Source organism: Sinocyclocheilus grahami, unplaced genomic scaffold (genome assembly GCF_001515645.1).
Source record: "Sinocyclocheilus grahami isolate Dianchi unplaced genomic scaffold, SAMN03320097.WGS_v1.1 scaffold172.1, whole genome shotgun sequence".
Lineage (NCBI taxonomy): Eukaryota > Metazoa > Chordata > Actinopteri > Cypriniformes > Cyprinidae > Sinocyclocheilus > Sinocyclocheilus grahami.
Genome location: NW_015505351.1, coordinates 1,218,890 through 1,233,064, shown reverse-complemented (window position 1 = coordinate 1,233,064; position 14,175 = coordinate 1,218,890). Strand labels below are relative to the sequence as shown.

The 14,175-nt window shown below is 36.4% G+C and overlaps 2 protein-coding genes across 2 annotated transcripts in view; both read left to right on the top strand.

Moving 5' to 3' along the window:
• The window catches only part of LOC107593515 (exocyst complex component 6-like), a 65,328-nt gene extending 63,081 nt beyond the window's left edge, over positions 1–2,247 (top strand). Inside the window, exon 24 of the mRNA XM_016283254.1 lies at positions 764–2,247. Within this exon, the coding sequence (XP_016138740.1) occupies positions 764–896 (133 nt within the window). The 3' untranslated portion in view covers positions 897–2,247. The remainder of the gene's footprint in view (positions 1–763) is intronic.
• An 8,287-nt stretch (positions 2,248–10,534) lies between these two features.
• LOC107593523 (cytochrome P450 26A1) lies at positions 10,535–13,400 on the top strand. Its single transcript, XM_016283263.1, has 7 exons — positions 10,535–10,882; positions 11,049–11,273; positions 11,655–11,936; positions 12,021–12,176; positions 12,269–12,403; positions 12,497–12,649; positions 12,768–13,400. The coding sequence occupies exons 1-7, from the start codon at positions 10,694–10,696 to the stop codon at positions 13,110–13,112; spliced, it is 1,485 nt and encodes a 494-aa protein (XP_016138749.1). The 5' UTR covers positions 10,535–10,693; the 3' UTR covers positions 13,113–13,400.
• The last annotated feature ends 775 nt before the right edge of the window (positions 13,401–14,175 follow it).

Here is a 14,175-nt window from a genome sequence, read left to right as displayed (position 1 = left end):
GCGCTGTAACAGACTCATTGCAAGTTATCACAAACGCTTGATTGCAGTTGTTGCTGCCAAGAGTGGCCCAACCAGTTATTAGGTTTTGGGGGCAAACACTTTTTCACACAGGGCCATGTAGTTTGGGATTTTGTTTTCCCTTAATAATAAAAACCTTCATTTAAAAACTGCATGTTGTGTTCACTTGTTATCTTTTACTAATATTTAAATTTGTTTGATGATCTGAAACATTAAAGTGACAAACATGCAAAAAAATAAGAAATCAGAAAGGGGGCCAACACTTTTTCACACCACTGTATATCATAAAAATATGCATTTATACTGGAATTGTTGAAATTTTTACATACGAGTTTAAAAGAGAAGCGTGTTATTTCTGTATCACTAGCATCACCAAAAGGGTTGCAAAATATGTTTGTGGTCCAAAAAAGATAAATATTAATAAAAACAGTTCAAATAAACATTAACTTACCAAGGTAAAATGTTCAGTTTTTCATTTAGTTGAAGTACTAAAATAACTTAAACTTAATAGAAACTATATTTACAAGACAGAAAAGTTTTACTAAAATGTAAGCTCAAATTAAAATCTGATTCAAAATATGAAACACGATATTTCATAAATATTCAAAAAAAAAAGTTTTAGTTGGCATTACTATTATTCTAAAATGTGGAAAATAATAATAATAGATGTTTTCTGGACTCTGATATTTATTTATTTTCTTCATATATTCGACTGTAATATTATCCCCTCATTTTGCTTTTCCAGAATGAAAGACACAAGTAAAAAGAACATCATCTTCTCCCAGTTCAGGAAGAACGACCGTGACAAGCAGAAATTGATCGAGACCGTGGTGAAGCAGCTGAGAAGTCTGGTGAATGGAATGTCCCAGCATTCCTAGAGGCATCCACATGAATTCCAAACACTGGGCTGGGTTTGACAATGTAACTTGCAAACTATGTTATACTTCTAGCTTTGGCCCTTTTTTCAAAATCCAATAACTCGCTGTAAGCTAACTACTCTCAAAAGTACTGTGGTATATTTTGACTGCATCCTCCATGTCTCCTGCCAAAATATTCACCACTGTAGGTTAATAATGTAAATATGGTGCAAAAATGAAGAGAAAAAAAAGTGAAGTTATGCAGTAATTTTTTGTAATGTATTTTTAAAGGTTGAGAATTATGTTTTGTACGTTGTGAAAGTGCAATGACTCCTAACACTACACTTGAGAGAGCGGCGGTGTGTATGTGACTGGTGATGCTGATGGTCATATTGCAACCTGTATGAAATTCTCCCTGGTGTAACATGGAAGAAGTTTTTATTGTAAATATTTTTAAATATATTTAACACCGCTATGGAATCATGCTTCCCATGGGTCTGCCAGTGAGTAGACTGGCAGACCAATGTTTAGCATTTGCATGAGAATGCATCGTTTTTTCTTTTACGTTGGCAGACTTTGTTCCAACTCGTGTGCACAAACAGCTCTTCTTTATTGAAAAGAATCTAAAATTGTCAGCTGCATTTCACTGAATGATGAACAAATGCACCACAGAATTATATTAAATTTTTTATTTTCTCAGGGTGAAATGAAAGCTTTGGGTCAGATGCTTTAGAATCTCATTTTTAGGCGAAAATAAATAAGCAATAATTAGTCCAGCTACAGACATGGAAAAATTCCAGATTAATATCTGCATCCACATGCTTTTATTTTGTTTCTTAAAATTTATTTTGAGCAGGCATTTTGCACTGAAAATTATTTAAGTTTGCCTTTTAACAAGCAACTGTATGCTTATGTATTTAAAGTACCACTGTATATACACCATACTATTTTATTAAAATTGGGGGGAAAATGGAATGTAAAGCATAACACGTGTGTCGTTTGAGGATGTTTCCATATTTCAGTTTTCTGTCGTCTTATGGTTGTATCAACACTAATATTGGTTTCACTTTAAAATATCTCTCATAACTTAAAGACATGGTTAGCAAATCAGTAGTTCCTTTACATTCAGATATTACAAGTGTTTGAATGTACATTAACTAATGATCTGTTAGGCATTATGGAATTTGTTAATAATAATGAAAGTTACTGTAAAGTGTCACCCAGATATTTAAAATTTCAATGAGGCAAACAGAATCACAATATCCAATTACTGGCAGTACCTGGAGTTACACAAACCCAAGTGACTTCAGTTGTTTTCAAGATCCACCCATTTTTATGTGTGTGCTTTAATAAAATTTCACAACAAAATACATTTTGATCCATTGTTTTTTTGCTTTCAATGTCTTTACAACATTGTTACTCTATATACAGATAAACTCCTCAGATTAAAATAGAAAGAGTTTAATTTAGTTTTATTAAATTAAAAAATATATACTTTTTTTTTTTAATTAAATTAAGATACCCAGCCATGTTAAACTTCTTTCTGGTGAATTGTCTTATTCTATTGTTGAGTTTATATTATTTTAATATTAAATATTAATGTTAATTGTTAAATATTCAATGTTTTGAATATTGTGACGCTGCGTGTTTCGTTGTGAAAGCGAAACTACTTTGTTTGGTCTTCCAAAAGAGGACACGACTACAAATCAGTGGTTAAGTTGTATTTACAACACTGTTCCAGAACAGTTCAACCCAAATATTCAGATGTGTGCAGCGCATTTTATGGAGGACTGTTTCCTGATCCTGGAAGAGTAGACTACAATGCCGGCTGTTCTGACTCACAGACTGTAAGTAAGTTTTTTATATTTTACATTTTTTATATTTAAAGCGAGTTTTTTTTGGGCAGTGTAGAGTAGGGCTTGTTGTTTGTCATTTCTCCGATCACAAATGCAGACATGGTTTTATGTTTACGCGGCGCGATGCAACGCAACACGTAAAAAGACAGTACAAGTCATTATAATCCATAATTATGTCCCCACTGGATGCAACCTGTTCCAGAACACTTCAACCCAAATATTCAGATGTGTGCAACACATTTTATGGAGGACTGTTTCCTGATCCTGGAAGAGTAGACTACAATGCCGGCTGTTCTGACTCACAGATTGTAAGTAAGTTTTTTATATTTTACATTTTTTATATTTAAAGCGAGTTTTTTTGGGCAATGTAGAGTAGGGCTTGTTGTTTGTCATTTCTCCGATCACAAATGCAGACATGGATTTATGTTTACGCGGCACGATGCAACGCAACACGTAAAAAGACAGTACAAGTCATTATAATCCATAATTATGTCCCCACTGGATGCAACGAATGCCTCGTTTATAATGGGTTTTCATGTTTTTGAATCATCGCTCCGGCCTGACAGGGCATCACAGTATGGTAAGGGGCGTAACATTTCCGTCACACGCTTGAGGTATTCGGCCAATCATAACGCTCTGGATAGCTGGCCAATCACAGCACACCTTGCTTTTCAGAACGATGAGCTTTGTAAAAATCTACACGTTTCAGAAAGGCGGGGCATAGAGGAGAAACAATAATGTACAGTATGTGGAAAATAATGTGTTTTTTAACCTTAAACCGCATAAACACATTTCATTACACCAAATACACAAAATAATGTTCTTTTTAGCAACATCATATGACCCCTTTAACAACTTCGGACACTTCTGTGTCTTATAGATAAAGATTTTTTAAATGAAATCCAGATTTCTTTTTGTGATATGAAACTCTTTTTGATTCTTTTTGTGATATGAAATGTTAAAAGTGACATTTTTTCCCTTCCTTCATCCTTTGCTTTTGCTACTCATCGAGTATCCTTTATGTCGCTTTATATATATATATATATATATATATATATATATATATGAGTTTATATATATATATATATATATATATATATATATATATATATGTCATAGTTCAGCTTGTGGAGGATGCACAATATCTGCCATAATCACAATCCAAGCAAGTGCAATCCCACAATGCTTTGCAATTACCTAAGTGTAAAATTGAACAGATAACAGATGAAATAAGTCAAATGTTGATTAAAACATTATATATATATAATGAGGTGCCAAACAGGAAATAATTATATAAAAATCTGAATATGTTATAAGCCTGAATATATTATGTCTGAATATATACTTATAAATCTGAATATATAGAAGTAAATCTGAATATATAAATGTAAATTGTAAATGTATAGAAGCAAATCTGAATATGTAGTTATAAGTCTGAATATATAAATGTAAATCTTAAAACATAGTTATAATTCTGAATATATAATTAAAGTCTGAATGAATAGAGGTAAATCTGTTATTTAATTAAATATTTACAATTTACATTTATATATTCAGAGTTATAACTATATATTCAGATTTACTTCTATATTTTCAGACTTATAACTATCTATATATTCAGATTTTGATATAATTATTTCCTGTTTGGCACCTCATTATATATATATATATATATATATATATATAAAATAGTTATGTTTTTTTGCCTCAATTGATTGAGGCAATTGATAACAGCCAATTAAAGATTGCTTAAAAATTAAATAAATGAAAGGAATAAGTAAAAATACTAAAAAAGTTCTAGTAAAAATTTGATGAATTATATCTATTTTGCAAGTTTTTTTCTCACTTAAAGTTTTTTTAAGGATATGTCAGACAACAGTGTCAGTGAAGAGCTTGAGATGAAATAAAGGACCAACTCCTTGGGGGACCTTCACGAGAAGAAACGCAATGTGAGACATTACACCAATTAAAAACAATCTCTTAATCATAACACGATTCTTAGATTCAAGATTCTTATTCTGAACCTATCCTGATTTTGGCAAAGGCATTCAGTCACACAGATTTGCAGAACTACATTCACTCTTAAAAATATATTTTTATTGGTATCTATGTTTCTATGAAGAACCTTTAACATCCAAGGAGTCTTTGCATTCCACACAATGTTCTTTATAGTGAAAAAAATTGAACTTTTAAGAACTGATCACTGAAAGGTTTTTGGGGGGGAATCAAACATTCTTTCTATGTCATCAAACACGTTTCTTCTATGTCATCGCTGTGAAAAACTTGTTGTGGAACCTTTACCTTTAAGAGTGTTCCATATCTGCAAGATCTGGTGAAGACAGAAATATCTAAGTGGAGTTCAGGATCAAATTCCATCAATGTCAGAAATTCAAATTTGCATTACTGCATAAATAAATACATGCTGTACACTATTTGTTTGCTTTTTGCAGCGTTTCCTGATCCCAAAGGGATGAGGTGTTTTATACAGCATCAGTGAAATGCATGAGACTGATCCCATTATTCATTTGATCCTGACCGCTTTGCCTCAGAAAGAAACGAGAGCAAACCGTTTCAGCATCCCATTTGGAGGTGAAATGAGTGGCCAAGATCATCATGAACAGTCTTGATGTTGAACTGCTCACCAGCTCAGAATGGGTTACCAAGTCAATCCCAAAGACACAGTACCTGTTGTTCACCCTGCCAGTGGACTCTGGAATAAAACTCTGGAATAACCTACCTAACATTGTTCGGGAGGCAGACACACTCTTGCAGTTTAAATCTAGATTAAAGACCCATCTCTTTAACCTGGCTTACACATAACACACTAATGCGCTTCTAATATTCAAATCCGTTAAAGGATTTTTAGGCTGCATTAATTAGGACAACCGGAACCGGGAACACTTCTCATAACACCCGTTGTACTTGCTACATTGTTAGAAGAATGGCCTGTATGAATACAGTACCAAGGAGGAGGAAATTATTGTAACATTCAAATAAAATGCAGCTTTACTGTTACATTGGCTGCTATGTATTTTAGCATATGATTGTTGAATTTCTTTGCATTTGGAATTTGTAGGTATTTGAGGCATTACAGTTATGTTTGAAACTAGTGCCTATAAATATAATAGTTCAGCAAACTGCCTTCCTATAAATCTAGCTTCCACTAATGTCAAAAAATCAAAAACTTTAAAAAAAAAAATGTAACTGTCACTTCACTATTCTTTCAAACAAACCATGTTTTGATGTTTTGTTGGGAATAGTTTTAATTAAAGGGGTCATATGATGCTTTTTTAAAGATCATTATTTTGTGTATTTGGTGTAACAGAATATGTTGACATGCTTTAATGTTCAAAAAACATTATTTTTCATTTCATATTTTTACTGTACATTATTGTAGGTCCTCTATGCCCCGCCTCTCTCAACCGCGTCGTTTTCTACAAAGTACCTCCTTCCGACAAGCGCAGTCTGCTCTGATTGGCCAGCTGACCCAGTGCATTGTGATTGGCCGAAACACCGCAAGCACTCGTCGGAAATGTAACGCCCCTTACCATAATCGCGAGCTTCATCTTTCAAAATAAATGTAAAGACAGAGCCCGAAAGGGGAACAGAGTCGCGTGACAGACACAGTGATGAAGCTGGTATGTGTTTGCAGTACACAAGCCACGGTTTAGACAGCTGACTCTGTGATGTGACCCCCCCTCCCCTCTCTCTCTCTCACACACGATGTGCAAAACTCTGCATTTGAACAGTCAATAGCAAATACTTAAACTAATAACAAAACAGTAGCTGATTCAGAAGCGCCAGATTGTCATAGCAAAGTCAGAATTACCTCCTCTCCTAGGTTCACGAAACGGTCGTCCATAAAATGCATGGCTGTTCTGTTGTAAGTAATCTTAAAGATTCCTAAATGCATCTACTTCTGGAAGGCCAAATAAAGTGCTTTTGCTTTCGCCTAGAAACACACAGCGTCTCCCTGACATGCTGCTTCAACACTAACTGCAGTTACTGAAATCACGCCTTCTTTCTTTGCGTGAACATTTGGGCGGCATTATGCAAATATTTCCACATAGTGAGGTAGATATGTGGGGGCATGTTAGAACGAGCCGTTTTAGGGGGGCGTGGCAGAGTCTTAACTTTGATAAAGAATATCTCTTTGGTTTTGAGACTTTAGTCTTTGCAACTTCAGGGATCTTATCTATGCACAATCAGCTTGTAACACTCCAAAGAGAAAGGAAAGCTTTTTTTTTTGTAATTTCTTCCTGTGTCCTGACTGTCTTTTATTTACCAGTTTTGATTTTTTTGGGGGATGGAAATTTAACAGCTTAAATATCATTAAGAGCTTGTGACAAAATTCAGCTTCAGAATGCCTTCAGAAAATACATATAAGTGAATATAAAGTAAATAAAAGCACCAGTAATTACAGCATTAAAGAAGTCAGTATTTTATTGAAATACATCTCCTTTTTTAATACAAAAGGAGCTAGAGTTCAAAAGCTAGCCTACTGCAAAACCGAAAATAGCTACCATATAAACTCTGTTCACCCATTAGTGACACAGGACCATTTGATATATTCTGCTATCTAATCGTTTTGTTTTGTTTGGCAAGGAAAGAGCCTTTAATAGCAGCAGTATTTTTAAATGCAAATAAAAGACGGACTGAGGCTCCAGAGGCTGGAGGTTATATAGCTTAAAGTCAGTCTTCAGTCTGACCCTTTAGTGAACTGTTTGGCTGTGCTCTTGTGACCCCCTCCTGCGGTGCTCACGGTTCAAACTGCGTTCGCGGGTCTATATGTCATGTAAACTCATAAATCAAAGACAAATTCACTACCTATAGCTGTGCCACGTGTCACTTATGCGAGTAAACAACAACAGCAACCAGCTCCGGCATCCAAGGTAAGATGCGCGGGTTGGGCTATATCATTTCTGAAATAGCTGCTGACAATGACTAATTTGATATGATCACAGGATATATAAAGTAATTTACCCAGAGGGTAGAGACATTTTTATATATGGTAATCGAAAACGACTCATTTTCATAATAACTGCGAATTATGTGGGGATGGGGGGGATCTGACGCCCCTAATTAGGCAAAGGCTTGGTCCTCAAGTACTTTTTCCGTATAATTATATGTAACGTACATTTTCAAACATCAAAAGTTAGATTACAAGTAAGGGCGCACTAAATAGAGGCTTGCGAACGAGTCACGGTCGCCTGAGGTAACAATAACAACCAGTGTTGGGGGGCGCTGCTTGAGTGCTTCTGTTCCGTTCTGAACTCGACAAAACGGCGTTATTTGTCTCTTTATTAAACATTTAAACTTACATGTTTATCACAAAAGTGTCTCTCACATGGGTGGCTGAACAGTGCGCAACAAAAGATCATTTGGGTTGCGCGAAAGCAACCTGCGTCCTGAAAACTGCTGACAAATTCATTTAAAAAGTCGAACATTTTTTGAAATCATTATAAAGCTCGCAGACTACTTGCTTCTTCCTTGTAGCCTATATCTAAATATAGGCAGATGATGAGGATGAAACTGTGATAAAAGCGACGATCTACATCCGAGGCTCCAATTAAAACTCTCTCTCGCACACCAGTGAAAGGCTGTTTATCTCTTGACCCAATTAGAACATTACTGTAAGTGGCTTTAATGATGCCCTTGATTTGATTTTTGTGATGGACAGCGCGGAATAGATGGCAGTGTGGATAATTACTGCTGCTCAGGCTGCGTATCTCGCTATTTGATGGACAGTGAACTTGGCGAGCTTTTCGCCCAGAGTTCACAGAGATGTCAGGGTCCGTGCTGCAGGGTCACCAGCGGGTCACCAGGACTATTGTCAGGACTAGTCGTTTTAATCCAACAATAAGCATTCCCAGTCCAGCTAAATCATCACATGTTTTTGGATCTATGGACATGCCCATTGCCTTATGCAACCAACTGCAGTCTTTTCCATATATTTCCAAATATATTTATATTTGCAATTACATTTTATAATTATTGTCGTTGTTTGCTTTTTAAAGTGCTTTTCTGTTAATAATTTATCAATATTGCACAGTTGCAACAGAAAGTTGCAAAACATCGTTTAAATATATTGCGTTCATGTTTTCTGCGAGACGTAATACATTATTAATAGAGCTTTTAAAAAGTGTATGTGTAATTGATATGTTTTATGATTCCATTGATGATGACATAGCCTGTATCACATCTTTCAGAGGACTTTAAGCAGCTCAATCAATTTAATTTACAGTTGACAATTCTTTTTGTATAAGATATAAACAACTTAACAGAAAAGTTTGGTCACAAATGATGCCAGTGGATTAAACGGATTCAACTACAACACTACATTGGGTAATATCACAGTTTACATATTGGATATATTCAGGGGCGAAAAAACACATACCAATAATAAAACACTATTTGAGAGCTATAAATAGGAAGAATTTATACAAGCATTCTTCGGTGAAATATCCTTGAACTTCAGGTTGCATTGCTTTTGGCTCAGTTTGAAAGAGGTTCATCAAAGCATTTCACACACTGCTATGACTCTGACGAGGGAAAACAGGTCTCATAATTGCACAAATTCACAAATAAGGCCAAGTTTGAAGGTTCGCTTGGGGGCATTTGGCACGGTCGGGTCATGTCGAAGAATAAATATGGCAATGGTCGTGTAATGGGTTAACATATGAATGCGTTGCTTACATAGACACATGCCTAAAATACCCTCAATCATAGATATGTCACGAGTGAGTTTTCCCCATCCCATCACACAGGATGAAAGGTGAAATGCAGGGCAGACACACATCAAAGAATGAAGAGAGGGAAAAATTTGGAGCCATCCTGTCTCTTTAACTGACTGACTTCCCAGCTTGTTTTTTCCACGTTATGGCTGTCGTAAAAACAGTAATTCAGACTGTGGGTGTTTGCTCTTCATGTACCGGTAACCTTGCTCTGCTCCGTCACTTTTTAAGCTGACCCGGGTTTGAACCCGCTGCGAGACAATGATCATATTTATGATATTACTGCACACTCTGCTCCACATGAAAACAGGGCATAATAGCTATGGCACGGTTCCAGGCTAAAGTCTAATGTGAGATCAGATCCAGCAACACAGCCCTGACAACTGTCCTAACTTATTTTTAATCAACAACTTAAATCTGTCTAGGTTGATATACACAGACATATTGTTCACAAATTGTCACTATTATATTATAATGTATATTGATATTGTAATCAGATCCTGATCATAATGACTCAAATCAACTCTGTGCGTTTTTATAGCAAATCATCTATAGGTGTATATATAAATAGAAACTCAAAATCTACAGAGAGCACAATAAAAATGTAACAGTTCTAAATAAGAAATATTCTACTTATTTTTTATATTAAAAAAATATTTGTCCATTTTCCATGCCATATATATATAACCGTACATGTGTAGATAAGCTTTCTAAACTCTGTAATGGCCTTTTAAGGACCCCCACGCCAAAAGAAAGACAAAAAGAGGGACATTTAAGGGATTTAAAATGTAAAAGTAGTGCTTCACAGTTAAGCTCCTCAATTAAATCCTCTATGGCATTTCTGATGGCACACAAGCCCAGAGTAATGAGTGTAAACGACGGGAATATTGGCAACAAAAGAGCCTCGGATGCTTCCTTTTGTGTCGGGGGAATTAACACCTTTTCAAAGTGAAATCTCTGGATTGTCTGCCTTCTACAGGAGGTGGTATTAAAATGCGCCTATAACAAATGGTTCAGAGTTTGGAGCGGCTTCTGGCCTGTGGGCGGGGCGAGATGACACCACAATTAAAGATGAACTTTGTGTGAACTAATTTATCTGAGGAAGGTAACAGGAGGAGACCTGCGCGCAATGGATATATAAGGGCGCACAAGCGAGGACACCCTCAGTCTGTGCGTAAAGACGCGTCTCCTCTCCAGAAGCTATTTTGCGAACTTTACGCGCTTCAGCATGGGGCTGTACACACTCATAGTCACCTTTCTCTGCACCATAGTGCTCCCCGTTTTGCTCTTTCTCGCCGCGGTTAAGTTGTGGGAGATGTTACTGATTCGCCGGGTCGATCCGAACTGTGGAAGTCCCCTGCCGCCAGGTACCATGGGCTTACCCTTCATTGGAGAAACGCTCCAGCTGATCCTCCAGGTACGCGTGCGCTTTTATTGCCATTTGTTCAAGTTCAGCTGAATGTACTTGGCTGGTAGCTAAATGCGATGCACTCTAATGTTTTGTTGTGTTAATAAAGGATGCATGTGGAGTAAAATGTGCGTTTGGAATCTTTGTGCCAATAATGCGTTGTCCTTACACACAGAGAAGGAAGTTCCTCCGGATGAAGCGCCAGAAATACGGATGCATCTACAAAACGCACCTTTTTGGTAACCCGACTGTCAGGGTGATGGGAGCTGATAACGTGAGGCAGATTCTGTTGGGCGAACACAAGCTGGTTTCTGTTCAGTGGCCAGCATCAGTGAGAGCTATACTGGGCTCTGACACGCTCTCCAATGTTCATGGCACTCAACACAAAAACAAGAAAAAGGTAAGGATGCTATTTTTTGTGTTTTGTATATTAAGTTGCATTAACGTTGTGAATTTCTTCCAATATTATAACGATGTTCTCTGAGGAACTTATGCAAGAACCTTGTCAGTTTGTCAGTGGTTCCTCTTGTAAAGCCCTTACATTTGAAAGGTTTTGAGGCACTTGAGATGTTCCTTGATGAAACAATGGAATATTTGAGACATCTTCAAAAGTTAGCCTAGAAGTTGCAGATTTTCTGAGGAACATCAGATGGTTTCTCAAGTATATTCAGTGTCAATCTTAAACTGTCCAGTAAACCCCAGATTCATATTTTGCATTGAAATTAAAAAATGTTTGAGAAGATGATTTTTAAAAAAATACTTTTTATAATGTTCTGCTTAGGCCATTATGAGAGCATTCTCAAGAGATGCTCTTGAGCACTACATCCCGGTTATCCAGGAGGAGGTGAAGAGTGCCATACAAGACTGGCTGCAAAGAGATACATGTGTGCTGGTTTACCCAGAGATGAAACGACTCATGTTTCGTATAGCCATGAGAATCCTTCTTGGTTTCGAGCCTGAGCAAATCAAGACCGATGAGCAGGAACTGGTGGAAGCTTTTGAGGAAATGATTAAAAACCTGTTCTCCCTGCCAATTGATGTTCCCTTCAGTGGCTTGTACCGGGTAAGTTACTGTAGAGTCTGAAGATGCATTTTCGGTATTGTGAAATAAACTTGAGAAAATAACAACCTGGAATGTGTTTGGCAGGGTCTGAGAGCACGCAATTTCATTCATTCCAAAATTGAGGAGAACATCAGGAAGAAAATTCAAGATGATGACAACGAAAACGAGCAAAAACACAAAGATGCTCTTCAGCTGTTGATCGAGAACAGCAGGAGAAGTGATGAGCCCTTCAGTTTGCAGGTAACTATTTCTCATTAGACTTACCAGATATTAGTAAGTAAGTGACATCCAGTCAGGGAACATCAATAATAAAGTGTGTGTGCTTCCCTCAGGCAATGAAAGAAGCTGCTACTGAGCTTCTGTTTGGAGGTCACGAGACCACCGCCAGCACTGCAACCTCACTGGTGATGTTCTTGGGTCTGAATTCAGAAGTGGTGCAGAAAGTTAGAGAGGAGATTCAGGAGAAGGTATGATCCAAAACGTTTAACTTTTGAGTTCTTCTCAATTTGATGGCACGTTTAAACCGATGTGTGGGTGAATGGACACATTTTTATTTGCAGGTTGAAATGGGCATGTATTCACCTGGAAAGACATTAAGTATGGAGCTGTTGGAACAACTGAAGTACGCTGGATGTGTGATTAAAGAAACTCTCAGAATCAACCCTCCTGTACCCGGAGGCTTCAGAGTGGCACTCAAAACCTTTGAACTGAATGTAAGTTGAACTTTAAGGCTTGATCATTAATGTTATAAACTGCTTCTAAATGCTCTCCCATGGTGTATTTCACACAAAATCATTCTTTAACACCAAATTATCTTTAATTTTCCTTCAGGGTTACCAGATACCTAAAGGATGGAATGTCATCTATAGCATTTGTGACACACATGACGTTGCTGAGGTGTTTCCTAACAAAGATGAGTTCCAACCAGAGAGGTTCATGAGCAAAGGCCTGGAGGACGGCTCCAGGTTTAACTACATCCCCTTCGGAGGCGGTTCCAGGATGTGTGTGGGCAAAGAATTCGCCAAAGTGTTACTCAAGATCTTTTTAGTCGAGCTAACACAGCAGTGCAACTGGATTCTTTCAAATGGACCCCCGACAATGAAAACAGGCCCAACAGTTTACCCAGTGGACAATCTCCCCACCAAGTTCAGTAGTTACGTCAGAAATGAGTCCTGAACTAACATGAGCTTTGTACGTATGTTTTTAGATGAGCTGTGATGTATTGAATATTTTATATTTTGTTTATATAAAAGATATGTGTGTGTGTGTGTGTGTATATAAGTCTATACAAGAAAGCTAAAATGAGGGCACTACTTTTTCATGGATCACTGTAAGTTTACAAAGTGTCTGTGATGTATATTTATAATGTAGTTGTGTTATATATATATAGCTTTTGTACTGTATGCAACTTATTTAACTTGCTCTTTATCATATGGGTTTTATTTAATAAAACAAGTTCTTTTAAATGTCAGCAGACTTTTCGTTACTGGCAATAAGTTGATGCTAATAGTAGAATTGTATTCATATGCAAATTTTAAGATTGAACGTTCTGGACAATATCCTGATCCTTTCTCATGTAAAAAAGTGGAATCAGTATGTTATCTGAAAAAGGTCTTCTAGGCAAACAGGAGCACTGAGATCTTATTAGCAACTAAAGCATTATGAAATGCAAAGTATCTGGAGAAACCGAGCAAATGTGGGTCCAGATAAGGATGATGGTTTTGAGCTATTTAAAATGCATTTATTTCATAATAAGTATAGTTCAAATCTATTAACATATTTACTTTATTTGGAGTACTACTTGTGCACAATGCGCATTTCACTATTTATGAGGACTGTATGATCTTTGCATAATATTGGTCTTTAAACGCAAGATATTTCAAATGTACCTTAAGTATACTTGCAATAATTCCACTTTAGCACAATCAGATATACTTCAGTTGGACTTCAGCACTACTTCCGCACAATTAAAAGTGCATTAAGTACAAAATTAGTTGTTCTAATTTAGCAGACTTTAAGTATACTTTAAGCAGGGTGTTTTTATTAAGTACATAAATATGTAAATGTTTTTGTAGTATACTTTGAATGAAATAAATTGGTTTTCAAATACATTTTAGTATATTTATTTGACAGTGGCACAAGCTGCATGAATTGAGGCTTCGTTCATGTCTGTCACATAACCTGTTTTATACTATAGGTTTATTCAAAAACATGTCATTTCAGCTAAACATACTCCACA